Raw genomic sequence first — 20,159 nt, forward strand, 5'->3', positions numbered from 1 at the left:
GGTCGGAAAATAAAGGAGGTAGATGAAACCCAGCTGACAAAAAAAAAAAAAAAAACATGTCACGATTAACAGACAATGTAATGGCCAAAAAAGATAATGACAAAATTACAAGCAACAGTCATGAATACATTGAAAAGAGGTGCTTGATCAACTTTGTCCATCAGAATGGCTCCAATGTCACTATATATCAGTATCAATATATTTTTACACGGTATATATTGGAAACCTCAGTCATTGAGGGTTTACCTACTGTATTTTTTTTTACTATAAAACACTAAAGTTTTTCTTTAAATGTACAACTTTGTAGTTAAAAAAACATGTGTTTTTAGCCTTGAATATTAAGATATCTTCATAAACTAAATCCTTGTTTAATTTGTTGTTTCAGCTGCAGGCAGCTTTGTTAGATGTACATGAGATATTTTTTGACATACCAGTTTGGGAGAGGATGCAGATTATAGATCATGACAGACAAGTGAGAGACGAGAGACGTCTCAGAGAAAGTGTAAGATATTTACTTGTACTTTAGGGGGACAATATTAATGTTTTACAGTAAAGTTTAAACAGTAATGAAATTCATTAGATATAAGAAGATGAGGTATGAGTGCCAATGAGACAACTCTCCATTCAATCACAATATGTAAAAGTAAACCATTATAGATCAAAGTATGGTCTTCGACACTGAGCCTTGGCTCACATCAAACAGCTAGCTAGTTAGGATCCCAAAAATTATGAGGGAAAAATCATTCAAACAGGAAAACCAGCTGCCTATTAGATCTATATATAAAATATTCTAAAGGGTTCCGCAGAACCCAATGTCTCGCCTACTTTTGTTATTAATCACAGGCTCAACAAAATTGAGGAAAAAGATCAATAAAAATGTTCCTCTTGATACTATCTTTTGATTGTAAGAAGCTTCTGTCTAAGTTTGGTAAAAAAACAAGGATAGTTTATGAATCTAATAAATGTTTTAAAAAGTTTAACTACAGACTATGCAATGTTAACTAAAAGAAAAACTAAGTCCATTTATCATGTTTATAAGTAAAATACAGCTACACAAGTACAAAGTTAAACAAAATTTCCTTCTGGATACCAGCTTTTGATCATAAACAAACTTCTGTCCAAGTTTGGTATAAATCCAAAAGAGTATAAGAAAGTTATTAAAATTTTAAAAACTTTAACCACAGAGTGAATGTTATGTTTCTCGGCAGAAAAAACTAAGTCCATTTAAAGGTAAAATACGGAAAAAATGGAATATTATTATTACAAAATTTACTTCTGGATACTATCTTATAATCATAAACAAGCTTCTGTCCAAGTTTGGTAGAAATCCAGGGCAGTTTAAGAAAGTTATTAAAATTTCAAAAACTTAACCACAGAGTGAATAATTGTGGACACTGCCGATGCCGAGGGAATGTAGGATCGCTATATCTCGCTTTTTTGACTAAAGTTGAAGGCTCGACAAAAATGAGTAACACTTAAGAACCACATCAAAAAACAACAGCCACTGAACAACAGGTTCCAGATTTATTTTAATGAAAATAATTGCAAAATTGGAAAGTAACAATATAATGTTATTTAGATAAATAACTGGATTAGTAAATAACTTAGAAGCACAAACTTAAATTAGATCATATGAATATGTATTTAAAGAGAAAGCAATTGAACAAAACGTCAGAAATGCTTTTCAGAAAGATAATGTTATAATATTTCTATGGATCATAAATTTGTTTAAAAATATTGATAATAATTAGTTTTTATGTTCATGATCATTATTTTATATATCTTTGAATTACAGGGTGCTACTACAAGATCTAGTGTTTCATCATCACAACCAAGGATTAGTTCTGCCACGCTGAAGGCTATGGAAAGGAAAAGAAAAGCACAGTATCCTGACTTAACACTCATTTATTTAACATTCAAAGCAAAATAAGTTGTAAGTGACAATGAGGTAAACAAGAAATGAAAATCTGTAGGTAACTTTTTGTCTGATACTATGAATGGACACAAACATCTTATTATACACTCTTAATGCATTAATGAGAATGAAAATAATAAATGAGAAATGGACAGTCAAAAAACTCAATTCTTGCATTGGATAAGTTATAAGACAAGTTATAAAAAATAATTTATGAAGAAGATGTAGTAAGTATGATTGCCAAAAAGACAACTCACCCTCCAAATTACTAATGAAATACTTTTATAAGCATTTCAAAACAATAATTATATGTAATAACCAAATAGTCTAGTATTCCTTGACTCTATCAAAGAGAGGCTGAATCAGCTGTGTTTGGTGACATCAGACCAAGGTCAGCCCCTCATGTTGATGAAAGATGTCAGCGAGAAAGTACAGATTTAAGGTATGTTGATAGTGATAAAAACTCCAAAAACATAGATCACTAAATGGATATGAAGAAGAGTTATCTTTCCTTAACTGCACTCTGGAGGGGTAATTTCAGTAAAAAATCTCCCATTGACTTTAATGCTAATCTATGTGTGAAAGTAAAGGAGTAGGTTCGGTAAGGCCCTGAAATGGCCCCCTTTTTAAGCTTATATTTCAAAAAAGCGACATGTTTTTTTAGTATCGCTATAGTGAATCAGTTATTTTCAATATTTTCAATACATCAAATTCAAAGTATTTAAAACTAAAATAGTAAATATAAATTTTCAATTATTATTACGAATACAAGGAGTATTGCTGTTGTGTTATGCTTCTTTAAATTTTTTCATCAACAAGGATAAGAAATATAATGAAAAATCCCACAAAATTTGCGTTTGCCAAAAAACTGCTCAACAGATGTTAATAACATTTGTCACAAATATACTACATAACATCAATTTCTATAGGAAACATATTGATGTATATCTACGCATGGTGCAAAACACATAAAAGGAACCTGGAAATTAACATTTTACATGAAAACATGAAGTAGTAAAATCTTCACAAAATTTATTGGAGTGCCAACATCAACATGGGCATGAAAATGATTCTTGCACAATTTTTGATTGGCTAAAAATTGTAATGACTGTCATGTTTGGTTATGTGATGTTTATAATATAATTTGGATTTACTGTGATTTTTTTGCATGCTTGTTTTAATCTCTAATGTTGATTATTGTAGTTATTTTCTTTGCTGTTTAACAATATATTTGGTTGATATCATTTCCATTCCCAGAAAAACTCTTTTATCCACATGTTTATGCTGATTTTTAAAGTTTGAACATTTATGGGTTAACTGGATCCCTGCATCTTTTTAAGTCATTTATGCCAGCTTGACATTTTTATTTTCACAATTTTTTCCTTTTTTTTTTCTTTTTTTTTTTTTTTGAAAAATCAAATTTATGCAATTTTTTTTTTTTTCAATAAATCTTTCTGAATATTCATAGAATTTAAAAGACTTTACAGTTTAAAAATTTTGTAGTTACTCATTAATTATATTTGATGCAAAAGTCAACTGCGTATGCGATTCTTTTTGGCAAATAGTGCCCTTAGCATACCTCCTCCTTTTCTAACATATGTTTTGAAATTTTACAAACCTTTTAGCTTCATCCAAATTTGAGAACTTTGCCTACCTAGCTCTTATTGTTTTGCTTTAATTCTTGTTCTGTATGCTTTTAGTAGAATTTCTAACTGTTGTGCATGCTATCTAACTATCGCTCCTAAAAACAATTGATGTTTCAGTGGACCCTTGAGAAGACACTTCCAATTTCTTTTATCCAGGGCTCTCCAACCATCTCATCTATCACACAGTCACAACACATCATCACAGAGTGGTAGCACCACAGCAAGGTACATCATATCATAAAGCTAAGAATTTTAATGATTCATTAGATGAGTAGGTTGTGTATTCGTTTATTTTTGTTGGGACCGATTTTCATGGGTAAAGGAAAGATTGTATTTTTATGGATACTTAAGCTTGATAATTTGGTTTTGGTCTATGTTTGTAAACAAGGTTATAGAAAATGTTTACTTTGTTGAACACTTAAATTTGTTTATTTTCACCCACAAAATCCACATAAATTAATACACCGAGGAATAATAATGAATTCACTATAAAACTGATATCCACCTCTTCAAAAATACAAAAACCTATAAATTTCAATATAGTTCAAGAGTTCTTTTAGGAAAAACGTATAACAGAGTTGGACACCACTTGATATTTTTCTGTGGATAAAACTGATAAAAACCAATAAATTTCTGCTACAAATGAAAATATAAAGTATTGGTACAGTGATATAAAAGATTAATATCAAAGCCCTCATACTTTTCATTTTCAAGAGTTAAATGAATAAATCATTTACAAGAATAAGTTGATTTTTCAATTTACGGTATAACATAATTTTGTAAATTTGAATTGTATTATTCTCTCTGTTAAAAAGTCCAGTTTTATTAGTCAAATTGTTGAAATATGTTTAATTTATACTGCCAATTTATATAAGATATAAATAAACAAAAAATATTTTTTTAGAACAAGAACTCGTCCAAAAACAGCACCAAGTCAGCCAGTCCACCATCCTCATCCAGTACACCAAACATCAAATCCTTCCATTCAGCAGACGACAGCAGCTACAGCAGCACCTAAAACAAGGAAAACAGCTAGTACAGGTTGATAACATATTCTAATTTAAACTACATAAATATGGGAAAAAAAATTCTAATTTGATATTTTATTGTCTCACGAGACACCAAGACTAGGAAGTGAGATTTAAGTTTACTGTTTCCAGTAACAGCTACTGTGTCACTTTTTAAATTATTTTTTTTAAAGTTTGTGATAAAAAACTAAAATATGCTAGTTTTTCTGATAAATTTTCCGTAGTATTGTTAAAAATCATATGGTGAAAGTAAAATTGTAAAAAATTGAAGCTTTTAACACATGTAAACACCTTGCAATGATCTCTACAGGTTATGTGACTTAATTTAATATACCAATGAATTGAACACTGAAGCATTCTCAACTTAAACTACAGAACTTATCAGCCTAAATGCTCACAATTAGAAACTTGATTATATCAGCTAATTTTTTTTTATCCAAAAGTCATTGTAGTCAACCTGCTTGAGATTGTTCGTTATGGGTTCATTTATGAGGGTTCAGCTTTTTTTTTTACATGAATATTGTTTTCTGTGGGTTCAATCTTGTTAAAGTTTCTATATTTATCCAGTTTTAGCCAGATACAGAAAAAATGAGGTAAAAGCATGGACAAATGGACTTTTATTTTTATTTTCAATGGTGTTTAATTTAACAGCATTCATAAGGTGTTTAATTTAACAGCATTCATAATGTCATAATACATTTTGGTCATGTTATAGTTCAATGAATAAAATAGCTATCATTGCAAGGGTCGTGCATTTTAGAGTATAGATTTGATTATCATAATTCTTTTAACTATTGTGTAGTGTGTGGTTACAAGTAATGTAATATTTAATAGTGAACATTTTAGTAGCTGTAACAATTTCTAAATCATTGCTCATACTTAATTCCAATTGTTGTGAATAGAGAATAACTTTATTTGGAGCAATCAGTAGCAATATTAAAATGTAAATTATTGCTTGTATTAAGAGATAGACCTAGGTTATGGGAAATAACTCTTAAAATCATCAGTACGTTTGTGTCAACCATTTTCAAAAATATATTCTAAGCTTCTATGTTACATAGATTATTTTCAATCTGTTTCAGGTAAATGCTTAAAATACATTGATGAACCTGACTTTTACAAACGCTTAACTGATTTAAAGAGTTATCTCCCTGAACCAAGGCCTACCCCCTTAAATGCGGATTATAGTCGTGAACTTTGTTTTTTTCTTAAATTTAAAATAAATCAAAACAATCATAAAAATCATGAAAAACTACTATTGATTTTACAAACCTAGTTCTTAGGAAAAATTCTTTTAAAACTGTCTTTAAGATCCTTTTGTAACTGTTTATCCATATCAAGTGTTTTCTATTGAACTTTTTTCTCAAAAGACCGTAATATAAGAATTAAGAATATATCTATTGTTTTCCTTGGTTAAGAGATGAATGGTTTTCTTTAAATTTGTTTTACTTAAAACAGATAAAAAATTACACTGAAAACTTAAGATTTAGCAACACAAATCTGTAAAATACAATGGAAACTCATATGCCTCTGGAAGGTTAAGCAGTTCATGCTCCTTAAGTGGTACCTATGTATTGGATTGATGAGATCAAAGTATTATTGTTAAACTATTCTCTTGTCTTTCAGCAAAATCATCAACGACATCAACAGCATCAGTTGCCCCAAAGAGGAAAAAGTCTGGGAAAGCCTGGAGATGATGAAAAGTTTGTAGGGAGCAGAGGACAAGCCCAATTACATCGTGCAGTATGTGAAAAACTGATGGGGAGCAGAGCAAGGTCAAGCAGGCAGAAAACCAGTGAAGTTTGAGTTAAGCAGACGACAACCAAGTGCATCATGGGACATCAGAAGTCATTAAAATTTGTAATAATTATGAAAAATTTGTAGGGAGCAGAGGACAAGTCCAATCACTTCGTGCAGTATGTGAACAACTGATGTGGAACAGTTCTAAGTTTGAGTTCAGCAGATAGCAACCAAGTGCATTCTGGGATACCAGAAGTCATTAAAATTTGTAATATTTTTGAAATGATCTCAGTTTTTGGAAAGTTGTAAAATTGAATCTCATATTGTATCCTGTCATGTATTCAAGATAGGGATGATGAGGTTTTTAAACTTGTTTCATATCTATTTGAAAAGCTGTAAACAAATGCATTTAAAACTTTTATGTTATATGTCTATTGCAATCTTTAAATTCATAGGTAACACATTTTCCAGGATTTTATTTTTCACCGAAACCTCAAAGTTAAATACTCAATGAAAGTCATATATACCATAGATTTGTATATCAAGGCCATAGATTCATCCATATTTTTTTTATATTATTAACCATGAAGAAATTAGTGTTTTTCCACAAACCTTAAAATATAGTAAATTCTGCTTTTTAAATTCTACAAATCATAAAAGTTGTGCAAATATTTTCTTTTTCTACAAAACATAAAATTGGGGAGGAGCATCCAGAATATTCCTATGCATTTAAAAAAAATTGTGTTACATGTTATCATTTCACTATTTGTAAAGCGAAACACATTTCAACCTGAAATTTCTTTGTATATGGTTCCATTTAATTGAAGATGACTAAAGATTGTTGATTGGGACAAAAAAAGTTTCTCCATCAGAAATAAAATGCTCTACTATTTACTGAATTACAAAGAGAAGAGAAAAGAAAAGAAAAAAAAGATGTAACTGGAACCACACATATACTTTTATTTGGCCTAAAGAATAAATATAAAATCCCTTCATCTTCATAAAAGATCTGATCATTTTCATACATCTAATACTCACTAAATGGCAACATCAAAGTATTGAAGATCATTACAGAAAAAGAGAGATATTTTGTTATATAGTTTAATTGTGCACAGTGTTACTGAACCATATTTTGTTAATGTTTTTATTTATATGATTTGTTATTTTTATATGTCATTCTTTGTTGCCAAACAGATAAAATATCTGTGATTATGAATAAACAAGGTATTATTCTTCTTATTTTTTTTTTTTTTTAAATCAAAATTGTTTTAGCTCACTAGGCTGAAGGACCATGTGAGCTATTGTCATCACTTTGATACGACGGTCGTACAAGTGAGAGGTTTAGCACTATAAAACCAGGTCCAATCCACCTTTTTCTACATAAGAAAATGCCTGTACCAAGTCAGGAATATGACAGTTATCAATTTGTTTGATGTGTTTGGGCTTTAGAGTTTGCCTTTTGATTAGGGACTTTCTGTTTAGAATTTTCCTCAGAGTTCAGTACTTTTGTGATTTTTTTTTGTTTTTTGTGTCAGTTGTCTGTTCATCATTAGATAACAGGTAATTTCTATTTTCATTGTCTCCTCTGAAATAACAAGGCTCATTTGAACCAAATTTGGCAATAGTTAAATGTAAGGTCCTTTGTATAAATGAAGGGATGTGGTAAGATTGCCAATGAGACAATAAAATGAAGTGGTAGGCCACTATATAGCCTTGAACAATTTGAAAAACCAAAATAGTATTGTTGGCTATAAAAGGCCAGACATGAAAATGTAAAACAGTTCAAACAAGCAACCTGATTTATGATAACGATTTATGAAAATAAGGAAGATGTGGTATGAGTGCCAATGAGATAACTCTCCATCCAAGTCACAATTTATAGAAGTAAACCATTATAGGTCAAGGTACGGCCTTCAACACGGAGCCTAGGCTCACACCGAACAGCAAGCTATAAAGGGCCCAAAAATTACAAGTGTAAAACCATTCAAACGGGAAAACAAAGGTCTAATCTATATAAATAAAAGAGAAACACTTTTATATGAACCAAATAAACAGACGACAAACACTGAACATCAGATTCTTGACTTGGGACCTATAACCTATAAATTCAAGCTTTAACTCGCGTCTAACCTTATCTGTAAACTGAACACCTAATTACTAACCTTAACACTAGCCTGAACTCTAATCTGAATTTCCACTTTGACACAAAAGTTAACCAAAGCCATTATGATGTGAAATGCTAATCAAGGAATATAAGGAACTTCGATAAAACATTTTATCAATTACATGATTCCAAAACGCTTTTCTGGATTTGCCTTCATCGAGACGAGAAGGCTCAATAACATTTCGTAAGTAAAGACAATTTAAACATTTTATGACAGCAATTTCACATCAAACATAATTGAGAATAATTATTTACTTTTGGTTTTATTCATATAAAATTCATATAAATACATAATAATAATTATCATTTACAAAAACATATATTCTTATAAAAAAAATATTGATCACATTTTAACAAGCACTTATAAACAAAATAACAAAAATATCTTTACAACAAAAAACCAAAATAACCTGCTTAAGGTTAATTTCCAAACAAAATCTTTAATCTATGTCTGCTTGAATTTTTACATCTATATTATCGCAGATTATCATTGGGCCCAAGAAATTTTTTTCTATCTTCATTACACTCCAAAATTTGTGATTTTAAGAAAAAAAAAACCACTAGATTAGTCATTACTAATTGTATTCTTAAACAAAATCATGTGGCTTTTAACATGGAAAACTGAAGAAATATAATCAATAAATAGGCAACTTTATCCCTTAGAGTAAATTTATATATTTCTTTTCAAATATTAGTTCAAGTTAAATGGGTACAGAAAGGGGATGTAGTTCAGATATTAAAGATAATTAAGAGAAAGGGGAAGTAATTCACAAAATTTAGAGAAAGGGGAAGTAATTAACACAATTTCGAGAAAGGGAGGGTTATTCACATAATTTTAGTGAAAGGGAAGTAATTCAGAACATTTAGCATGAATTCAAATTTATTATTCATTATAATGGTGAAACTTTAAAAGCAAATTAGTACTCCTACAACCTGTAAGCTTTTCTTAAGCATTCATCTCCCAACAAAGAGATTTTCACACTTCTTACAAGAAACAAGTTCTTACAGCATAATTCTGGTTATTTGTTCATAAAGGCAATACACACCATTTTAACTAAATGATCTCAAACAAGTTCATGTTACATACAATTATTTTAAATGCCTCCATTTGTAAAAATAGTAATTACCATAGTTAAAATCACAGCTCGAGATAATGACATGAAATCAACAATAAAGTTTTTAACTTCAACACTACACAATATAACATTTTGTAATAAGTTCATGATGGTAGTACCATTTATAAAATGAAGAAATATAATATCCAACATTAGCCATTTAAAAAAATATACAATCACATAATTCAATTATCAAGAAAATGTCTAAATATTCATCATATTTAGACAATTTTTGATTAAAAATACTTTTCTGAAATATTTATCACATTATACAAAGATACAAAGATGAAGTTTGTCTGTTGAAAAATGGTATATACAATGATTTGAATCAATAATCTCACATTGTTCAATATTACAAATGGCTGCTAATATCAACAATAACAGTAGCTTCTCCGAGGGTATGTGATAATTCACCATTCTGAAGTTCTTTCTTTAACTCATCTGAAATAAAGTATTATGATAATTATCAAATATTTTTATTGAAAAAGTGACTCAGAAGATTTGTTTGGATGAAATCCTTGATTTTAATCACAGATAATCTATCCATAAAGCTCAAGAAAAGCATAGAAATGAAACATGTTAAAATGTTATATGACTAATGTAATGTAATGTTCAGCTTTTTTGAAAGCTGCATATTTTTTTTTTGTAATGGCAAAATCATTTCCAGTAAAACTTTATACAATGTATATGCATTGCATATCATGTGTAATGGGAGGCAACTCTTTGTCTAACTGTAAGATTTTGTGGACTGCTGCTTTTCCATATTTCTATATCATTAAGACTCATGATTTTAAATTTTCTTCAAAAACAGTATGTTCATTGATAAGTAACCAGGTATTCAGGACAGTAAACACTCAAGGTGTATTTGTCTTCTATTTGCTGATTGTTCCTATCAAATATCCACAAAAATCGGCTTCAATAAATAATAGATAACCAGCTTTACGTGAAGCTTTAAAATATAATAATTCTCACCTTGTAATATCCTACAGCCATCTTTTATTGTAGCACTGACCACAAGGTCATTAATTTCTGCATATTCAATGTATCGAAATACTTTTTCCTGTGAAGTAAAAAAACAAACTGTCAGTGTCTGAATTATTATTGTAATAGAAATATAGCAATTATATCACCAAACTTTAATATTAAAAAAGGTAATTCTAATAAAAAGCTAAAATATCATAAATTTGAATAGTTTCTCCTTTCTCAAGTCAACCTAAGCTAAAGTATAAACTTTTTTATGGCAGAAATTAATCAACTCCATTTTCTAATACAGCAATTTTTTGTAGTTTTGTTTTTGGTTTTAATTTTGTTTAATATTTTTAGTTACTGTAAACCAACTTATTTTCGCGGATACTTTATTTCGCGTTCTACCCTTTCTTGACCACTTCGCGGCTATTTTATTTCGCGATTTTCTTTTTTACTTGAAAGAAAGATCTAAACTTTACATGTTCGCGATGATTTATATTCGCGTTATTTTTCTACTCGCGAAAATTGCGAAAATAAATCGCTCGCGAATATAAGTTGGTTTACAGTAGACTAAATGAAATATCATTAAAATTATTGATACATCATGCAAATAGAATAAGAACAAACTATATGTAACTTTAATTTTATTGCAAGCAACATTATTGGCAAACAACTTACTGTTATACAGGCAAATACAATCTTTGAATCTCTCCTAGCAAATTCAACAATCATTTCTTTCATACACTGCAAAATAAAAATAATACTCCATTAGAAACAAAATAAGTCATTTCATTAATGTTAACTGTCGTATCGGTCAATGATTCTCTCTGGGAACTCAGGATTCCTCCGCCAATAAAATCTGACCACCATGAAATAGAACATTAGTACTGAAAGTGGCGTTAAACATCAATCAATTAACTGTAACAAGAAAATTACAGTGATTTTAATAAGTTGAGCTTTGTTGCATCAAAATTTGATACTATATTCTCTTTTGAATTGTTTTCCATTTGTCCTTACAAGGCCTTTTAAGGCTTACTGTGCAGTATGGTTTCTACTCATTTGAAGGCCTTATGATGACCTATAGTTGTTAATTTTCATGTCATTAAATCTCTGGATGAGAGTTGTCTCATTGTCAATCATACTACATCTTCTTATTTTTATGTATAAATCATAAAGTACAAAAATACAATAAAAACAAGAATGTGTCCATAATACATGGATGCCTCACTAGCACTTTCATTTTCTATGTTTAGTGGACCGTGAAATTGCGGTAAAAACACTAATTTGGCATTTAAATTAGAAAGATCATATCATAGGAAATATGTGTACTAAGTTTCAAGTATATTGGACTTCAACTTCACCAAAAACTACCTCGACCAAAAACTTTAATCTGAAGAGGGATAGACGGACGAACGAAAGAACGAATGAAAGAACAAAGGAACGAACGAACGAAGAAAACGAACAAATGAACGAACGAACGCACGTATGGATGCACAGACCAGAAAACATAATGCCCATAAATTGTGCTTTTAAAAAGTATTTCTAAATACTTACTTGTATAGAACTAAAGTCTATTTCTGATATATGACTGCAATCTAAAACAACTGATTGATATCTGCCATCTGAAATTGAAAAAAAATAATTTTGAAGATAGATTATGGTGGTATTTGGACAGCAAATGAGTCTAAGTATGAGTCGTACTTTGCTTGGTATTTATGGAATAGGATCAATTATTTGTCAAATTATAAAAAAATTGTTTACCCTTAAGTTGTTTACATCCATCTTCTTTGTTTGTTAGTTGTTTCATTGGCAATCATACCTCATCTCCTCATTTTCAGAATGTGAATGTAAGAGTAAAAGACAGATTTTGAGAATACCTACATGTAATAAATAGAAAATCCACATGTAGTACTGAAGAAACTAAGGCTTAAAATGTCACGAAATTATAGGTATTTTTTATTATTCATACCTTGTCAAACTTTTTTTAAGGTTACAACATAGAACTTCAAACTTAAAATTAACAATTGTATTTATCAAATATCCTCTCATCTGTTACTGAATGGCTGAGGAGTGACTGTCTCATCAACATAGACAAAACTACAGCTTACATGTACAATTCTCACCTTTTTCTGACAGACGTTCCATTTCTTCTAGAATAAAGTCAACAGCTGGGAAATTCAAACCATGATTTATTTTTAATACTAATATGTTGTTAGCATCAGTTGGTACTGTCTGAAATGAAAAAATATACATGTATAAAATTTTGTCTGTCGATCTTAAAAATAATTGCTAAAAGTATAGGAATAAATCATTAATGCTATTTCTTTTCATTCTTGCAAAATGCTGCAAAGGTTAAGATGGATGCAGAAATAAATAAAATACCCTGTTAAGAGGGGCTAAATGTTAAATGAATTTGGTAATTAACATTATTTATATAAAAAAACAAACACAAGCTAGTACAAATTCTGTTAAAAAATAGTCAAAAACGATCTATAAAGCAAATTGATAAAAAATCAAAACAAAAACAAATCTTTTTTTCTAAACATTGTAATACATTGTATTTCAATAGCCATATATAAAATAATTTTAATTATAAAGATAATATTTATTGTTTTTGATTGACATGTACTAACTGAGTTGTTATTGTGGATAAATTGCATATCAAAGTTAAAGATTGCATATTCAGTTTTATTTGACTGATAAAAATACAGAACATCACAGAAAAGTTAAAACATTTCTTGCGTAAAGATTGGCCACACAATTTAAAGATTATTGTACTTTTAGTAAATAATGTCCCAAACCGAATATTTTTAAAATTGGACTTTCAATATAATTCCAATTTCAGTAACAATTTCATGCAATAATCTTATAATGCAAACTGGAAACCACATGCAATTTTACCAATTAAACAACCTTATTTTATTAAAACATGCAAAAATGGAACAAAACAATGTTGTTACAAAATTTACCCTCTTGTTTAAAAGAAGAAACCAATTTCTGAATCCCTCTCCGTCTTGTGTGTGCAAGAAAAGAATTGAATAACCCATTTTAAAAGTATAAATCTCCACATCAAAAAAGTAGGCATATAATGACTAAATCTACCTGTCGGCAAACTTTCGGAAAGCATAAATCTAAAATCTGGAATCAGATTTATTTGTTTTAAAGTTATTATTGCTCATTATTTTCAAGATAGCTAGAAATATGACTGTACTAAAAGGTTTTCAAAATCTTATTATTGATTTTTAGAAAGATTAAAATTTAAAATGGATTAAATAAAATTTATGAAAATTTTTAAAGAAACAAAATAGTTGATTTAGAAGGAATAAATTTGAATATATAACTAATTTTGAAACATTTGACATGTTTAAACTATATGCAGACTATAATTTTACATTTTGTCATGACAGGGCCTTTTATAGCTTATAATACACTAATTGGGTTTGCTCATTGTTGAGGGCCATAGTTTAAGTTGCTAAAATCTACAGGCATATACTCTTGTCTGTGGTGGGTTGTTGTCTCATTGCCAATCAGACCACTTCTTACTTCTATATAAAATGCCAATTTACTCTATGACACACAGCTTTTGATTGGTTGACACTTGAATCTTACCTTAATTTTTGGTCTAGCCATGGGATACAACAACATAATCAAAGAAATACCAACACCAATTATAATGCCATACTGCAAAAAAAAGATTTTATTTTTAAAACACAGTTGATTTTATTTTTTAATTGGTATTTGGCTAATTTGTATGTTTCAGGGTTATGTGTGGCTTCCTTTTTGCAGAACTAGTATATATTACTGTTTGACTGAAGGCCGCCAAGGGTGTGGGGTTTTCTAGCTGCATTGAAGACCCACTGATGCCCTTAGGCAGTTTTTTGCTCTTTGGTAAGGTTGCTGTCTCTTTGACACCTTTCTGTTTCCATTCTCTATTCTATAAACACTAATTTGCCTGTTTTTTTTTATAATTGACCAATTAAAAAATACACTCAATGAATACATTATGGTGTAGCTAAAATTTAAATAAATGATGTATGGAAAATTGAGATTTTTTTTAAACAACTATACTCCCATAATGCATCAATGCAATTGTTTAATATAAAAATATAAAAAAAATGCTGTTATTTTAACTTACTTCTATTCCAACTGCCAGCGAGGAAATAAATGTTATTACTAAAGGTATGAGGTCAAGTTCTGAAAAACAGCAAAAATAAAACAATTTACATATTTTTCAAAATATTGATTTCTAACAGATTCTATGAATACAGAAATTAAAAACAATATAGGTTGAAAAACTAAACTGAATTACAAAATCCTTCTTAACTCCCAAATGATTAAAGATATGGGAAAAAATCAAAAATCTTTTAAATAGATAAATGTATATAAACACATGTTTGTTCTCTAGAACAACACAGACAAGCTGATTTTTTTTTTGTGTATTAATATTTACCACACAATCAAAAGATTATTGCATTAATATGAGTGAATATTGTCCCAAATAGAATATCTAATTAACTAGAAGTTGGTATCTAGTTCCCAAGATTTTCTAAATTTCATTTTATAATTCCTTCGTTATAGAGTTGAAAAAATAAAAGGGCTGAAAGACCTATACAGAGCAACAACACAAGAGGAATGAATGAACCCATAGATTGAAGGTCATACGGTGAAGGTCATACAGTGACTTATAGTTGTTAACTTCTTTATTAATTAGTCTTTGGAGGAGAGTTGTTTCATTGGCAAACATACCATATCTTCTTAATTTTTTCAAAACAGTATGAAACTTACTTTTTACCCGCCATAATGTTCGTGGAATTTCATAATCCACCATCTGTATTACGGCTGAGATGATAACAGCTGCCAAGGCAGATTTAGGAATGTATTTAAACAATGGTGTTAACACTTGTAATGCCAATAGTATTATTGCACCAGTGACTATCCCAGAAGCTGGAGTTCTAACACCACTCTGAGAATTTACAGCAGTTCTACAAAAAAGAAAGGAAAATCTAATTAAGAAAATATAAAAATAAAAAGACAAAAGTCTGCATACCTTTAATTATTAAAAAAAAAACACACACAAAAAACCCTCTATTTTTACTCAGCTGTTAACCAATTTTCTTACATATATTCTATATTTTATATTTTATAAAAGCATTTCCAAAAGTCTTAAATGTGAAAATCAAATTATAAAAACAGTTTGAAACAAGTAACTTACATTTAAAAAAATCTTCATTCTACCTATATCCATTTGCAAAGTTCAAGGGAAAACTTTGAAATAACGATTTTATTTATAAAACCTGAATATTTTTACAGAAAACTCACCTGGAGAAACTCCCTGTGACTGGGTATGATGAAAAAAATGAGCTAACTATATTGGCTATACCTAAAATTAAAATAAGAATATATATTTAACATTTCTTTGATGTGAACATTGTGGTTAATTTGTACTATAAATAATAAAAAAACAATAGAATACTTTAAAATAAATACAGCAATGTAAAATATCTATTTCTGAAAATTTACAGTACAATTTTTTAAATTTTTTTTTAAATGTATAAAGTATACTTCTGATAATTGTGTGAAAATATAATATATATTCATTCTGCCAAATTCTCTAACAGGATACAACATTTTTATGCTCAAGAGATACAGATTTATAAATTAAATAAATTACTGTTTTAACCAATGAGAAAAGGTTGTTCCTGTCACAATTCAGAGACAGAACTATTTTTTCACTATCTAATACGATATATTTTTATTTTCTTTCCAAGTTTTTTTAACAAATTATTAACAAAACAAGAATGTGTTCCAAGTACAGGGATGCCCCATCTGCACTATCATTTTCTATGTTCAGTGGACCGTGAAAATGGGATAAAAACTCTAATTTGGCATTAAAATTAAAAAGATCATAACATAGGGAACATGTTTACTAAGTTTCAAGTCGATCAGACTTCAATGTCATCAAAAACTACCTTGACCAAAAACTTTAACCAAAACTTTAACTGAAACGGGACAGACGTATGAACGTACGAACGGACGAACAGAGGAACAGACGGACGGGCACACAGACCAGAAAACATGATGCCCATTAATGTGGCATAAAAAACTAACTTTTTGAAAGGATGTCATTAAAGTAGTTCAACTTACCAATAGCAATGAGTTCTTGACTAGGATAAATTTTATAATTATTTCTTCTTGCTGAAAATAGAAATATATAAAATTTATAATACAGAAACTTTAATTACACTGGGCATATAAAATGTTTGCTGTTAAATTACAAATTTTAATGAACAATGTTTGTAGGGATTGGAAAAAAATAAATAATAACCACAAAAAGAGTCCAATATGAAATTAAAGCTTATGTACGGTATACTTACAAAATGCTTTGGCAATGGCTATAAGTTCTACAAGACCAAGTAAAGGGACAATAATAAATCCTGCTCCTATACCCTAGAAATAAAGAATAAACAAATTATAGATAAATAAATACTTAAAGTTTTGTTTTTTTCACATATTTATGTTACGAAAAAAAATTCAACCTTGTTATTAATTTTAAAAAAAAACACCAGAAACTGTTCATCTGTTTATTGATTATTCTTGCAACTGGTCTAGTCTATTTATAATTTTACAAGTTTTTTTCAAAATCAGCTATTGAAACCAAGCAGAAGTTTCATAAATTTGAGGTTTGATGTTAACCAGAATAAAACTGATTACTTTCAAGCAATAAAATAATTCTAACAGCTACCTTTTCAATAAATAGTTGGTTAACAGATGACAAAATGGATCTGACATGAAACATTTTTTTAACATGCACAATTGAAACATTATAAAAAAAAATACTGAGACATATTTTTTTCTCGAAATAAATAATTTTATTAAATAAATGGATTACTGTGTTTTAAAAAATTATATGTGTTGCATAAATAAATTAATTTTATTTTACCGTAAAAATTTCACTAGTACTGATGGTTGTGTTACCATCGGAGACAGAAAATGCTGGGACTTTTACTGGCGGTAATCCACTTTTAATATGGCCGGTAATTGTGAGCTTGTCTACATCGTAACTGAGCAAAATGGCTACTATTCCAGAGGCAGATATAACAACTATTGCATTAGCACCTGCAAATAAAAGAGAGTTGTAAAATGAGATTCTTTAATATAAATAATCATTTAAACTTCAAAGAAATCAAAGCAGCCTTTAATAAGAATAATTCAAAATTTTAGGACAGGAAAGGGAGATAATTTTTATATTTTATGCTATCTTTGTCTAATAAATGTGCTTTAGTTTTTATTTCATAAAATTTTGAAAGATTTAAATATTTTCAGGCATACTTTTACAATTCCCAATTATTTTTTTATAGCAAAATGCAGTTTCTAAATCCTTAATAAAAAGTTATAATAATGGAACATTTGCAAATTTCATAAAACTCAATTCTCATATAGATTACCTTAGCCGTATTTGGCACAACTTTTTGGAATTTTGGATCTTAGCCGTATTTGGCACAACTTTTTGGAATTTTGGATCCTCAATGCTCTTCAACTTCGTACTTGTTTGGCTTTATAAATATTTTGACATGAGCATCACTGATGAGTATTATGTAGACGAAACGCGCGTCTGGCGTACAAAATTATAATCCTGGTATCTTTGATAACTATTTGTTGTCATGGCAATGAAATTAGTGTTTTTTTTACATTGTTTTCTGAAAGTGCGTTTGTTATATTATTTTAAAAAATTTAACTCTTTACACTAAGACCTATTGTCACTATATCTAAAAAAAAAAATTGCAAATAGTATTCAATATATAAATTCAAACTTACTTGTTCCAACCAACCAGAGAATATATCTAGCAACTTTTACGCAGCGTGAGGGTGTAGTACCAGGATCGTCTTTCCATTGTATCACTCTCAATTTCTAAAAATAACATTATTAATTCATTTAAACAAAATTATTATGATGCAATTTACAAAAAAAAAATCAGAAATAATATCATAGTAAGAATATTTTCGTATACTTTTTGATGAAATTACAGTTTAAAATTTATAAGGAATAAATTTCAAATTGGAAAAGAATATTTTTTTTCTTTTTGATTTCATAAATTCTGATTTCAATTTTTTGTTAGATTAAAAACTCTATTTATTGATTATTTTTAAAAACCAATATGTTGCACTTTAAATAACTGAATTAAATTACGATTATTTTTTTTGTGATAATGATTTTGAAAAGTTTTCTTTCTTATTCTTACCTTCATTAAGATTAATAAAACTAAGCTTGATAATCCCATTGTTAAATCCCATACACTGAAAAATAAATAATACTAATAATGCTATTTGAATGCTTACACAACTTTTTGAAGGTTGCTTTTACTATATACTTATTTATTAAGGCTTTTCCTTTGACAATACCAATTGCTTAAATATTTTACCAACTTGCAATTGATTGTTTCTACAAACTGATAAAAAACAAACAGCAATTCAGGTAAAACATTTAGAAATTGGTATTGTGAAAGGGTTGAAGTCTTTAGACTAGGCACAGTAAAAGTAACAATATTCATGTATAAAGTTATGAGTATCAAAAATGTATGCTAATGCTTTCATATGTGAAGTGCCTTTCACAAGTCTGTAGCCTGTAATTTCAATGGTTGTCATTTGTTGCTGTGTAACATGTTTGTTTTTCATTCTTCATTTTTTACATAAATCAGGCTGTTAGTTTTCTCGTTTTGAATTGTTTTACATTTGTCATTTTGGGGGCTTTTTTATGTTGACCGAAGGCCATTCAGTGATCTATAGTTCTTAATTTCTGCGTCTTAAGTCTCTTGCTTGGAGTTGTCTCATTGGCAATCATACCATATCTACTTTTTTTTATATTATCTATTGATATACTGTTTTCTTCCCCGTAAGTTCTTTACATTGTAGGAATTGATACAATTTTAAAACATCAATTTTGGGCAAATATTTATTCTGTCCCTTTTTTTTTTTTTTTTTTAAATTTTTGAATTTTTATTAAAGATAGAAACTGTAAAAACCATAATTGCTGTGAGAATATGCAATTTTGTTGATTCATAATTATTCATTGGATATAAATGTTTGTGGATTTCATGAGGAAGCTTAAGTTACATAAAAAAAATAGATTTTCAACTAAACATAAGTATACAGTGAAACCTGGCTAAAACCAAATCCTGCATCAAGACCGAAACCTGTATAAACCATACATGTTCTTAAGGTGGTACCTAACACAACAGGGAGATAACTCTGTAAAGTCATCTAAACGTTTTAATTACGTTGTGTTGTATAAGGAATATTAAGCTTCTCAATGATCAAAATTGGTGTTTGTCAAACTGCTATATAACCAGTGTATTTTTTCTGACAAAACGGTTGGTTCAAAATTTTTGAAATTTTTATATTTTTGTTAAAGGCTCAAAGTACATACTTTGACAAAATTTTATGAAAATTAAACGAGCCAAATTAATTTTAGTGAAAGTGTTGGGTACCACCTTAAGCACTGTCATATCAAACTGTATGCATTGTGAACCTGATAAAACTGAGCCAAATTTAAAGTCCTGAAGAGGTTTGGTTTAAAGAGGTTTCACT

At 28.9% G+C, this 20,159-nt stretch overlaps 2 protein-coding genes across 22 annotated transcripts in view; one reads left to right on the forward strand and one right to left on the reverse strand.

The window, feature by feature from the left end:
- LOC139489762 (serine-rich adhesin for platelets-like) overlaps window positions 1-7,568 on the forward strand; it is a 31,435-nt gene extending 23,867 nt beyond the window's left edge. For 5 of the 18 annotated variants that reach the window (XM_071276561.1, XM_071276558.1, XM_071276555.1 and 2 more), the window contains 7 exons: window positions 386-502; window positions 1,796-1,884; window positions 2,268-2,357; window positions 3,679-3,786; window positions 4,466-4,602; window positions 5,157-5,182; window positions 6,216-7,568. In XM_071276561.1, coding sequence (XP_071132662.1) covers window positions 386-502; window positions 1,796-1,884; window positions 2,268-2,357; window positions 3,679-3,786; window positions 4,466-4,602; window positions 5,157-5,182; window positions 6,216-6,395 — 747 coding nt within the window. In that variant the 3' untranslated portion in view covers window positions 6,396-7,568. The remainder of the gene's footprint in view (window positions 1-385; window positions 503-1,795; window positions 1,885-2,267; window positions 2,358-3,678; window positions 3,787-4,465; window positions 4,603-5,156; window positions 5,183-6,215) is intronic. The other 13 variants (XM_071276572.1, XM_071276568.1, XM_071276567.1 and 10 more) reach the window with 3 other exon arrangements.
- Window positions 7,569-8,740: 1,172 nt separating this feature from the next.
- The window catches only part of LOC139489765 (sodium-independent sulfate anion transporter-like), a 63,392-nt gene continuing 51,973 nt past the window's right edge, over window positions 8,741-20,159 (reverse strand). For all 4 annotated transcript variants that reach the window (XM_071276579.1, XM_071276578.1, XM_071276577.1 and 1 more), the window contains exons 8-21: window positions 18,815-18,869; window positions 18,390-18,483; window positions 17,515-17,690; window positions 16,949-17,021; window positions 16,719-16,769; window positions 15,894-15,954; window positions 15,360-15,556; window positions 14,710-14,768; window positions 14,184-14,255; window positions 12,698-12,806; window positions 12,129-12,196; window positions 11,253-11,318; window positions 10,581-10,668; window positions 8,741-10,049 (exon numbers count right to left, since the gene is read on the reverse strand). In XM_071276579.1, the coding sequence (XP_071132680.1) occupies window positions 9,961-10,049; window positions 10,581-10,668; window positions 11,253-11,318; window positions 12,129-12,196; window positions 12,698-12,806; window positions 14,184-14,255; window positions 14,710-14,768; window positions 15,360-15,556; window positions 15,894-15,954; window positions 16,719-16,769; window positions 16,949-17,021; window positions 17,515-17,690; window positions 18,390-18,483; window positions 18,815-18,869 (1,258 nt within the window). In that variant the 3' untranslated portion in view covers window positions 8,741-9,960. The remainder of the gene's footprint in view (window positions 10,050-10,580; window positions 10,669-11,252; window positions 11,319-12,128; window positions 12,197-12,697; window positions 12,807-14,183; window positions 14,256-14,709; window positions 14,769-15,359; window positions 15,557-15,893; window positions 15,955-16,718; window positions 16,770-16,948; window positions 17,022-17,514; window positions 17,691-18,389; window positions 18,484-18,814; window positions 18,870-20,159) is intronic.

The sequence above is a fragment of the Mytilus edulis genome, chromosome 9 (assembly GCF_963676685.1).
Source record: "Mytilus edulis chromosome 9, xbMytEdul2.2, whole genome shotgun sequence".
In the NCBI taxonomy this organism is placed as follows: Eukaryota; Metazoa; Mollusca; class Bivalvia; order Mytilida; family Mytilidae; genus Mytilus; species Mytilus edulis.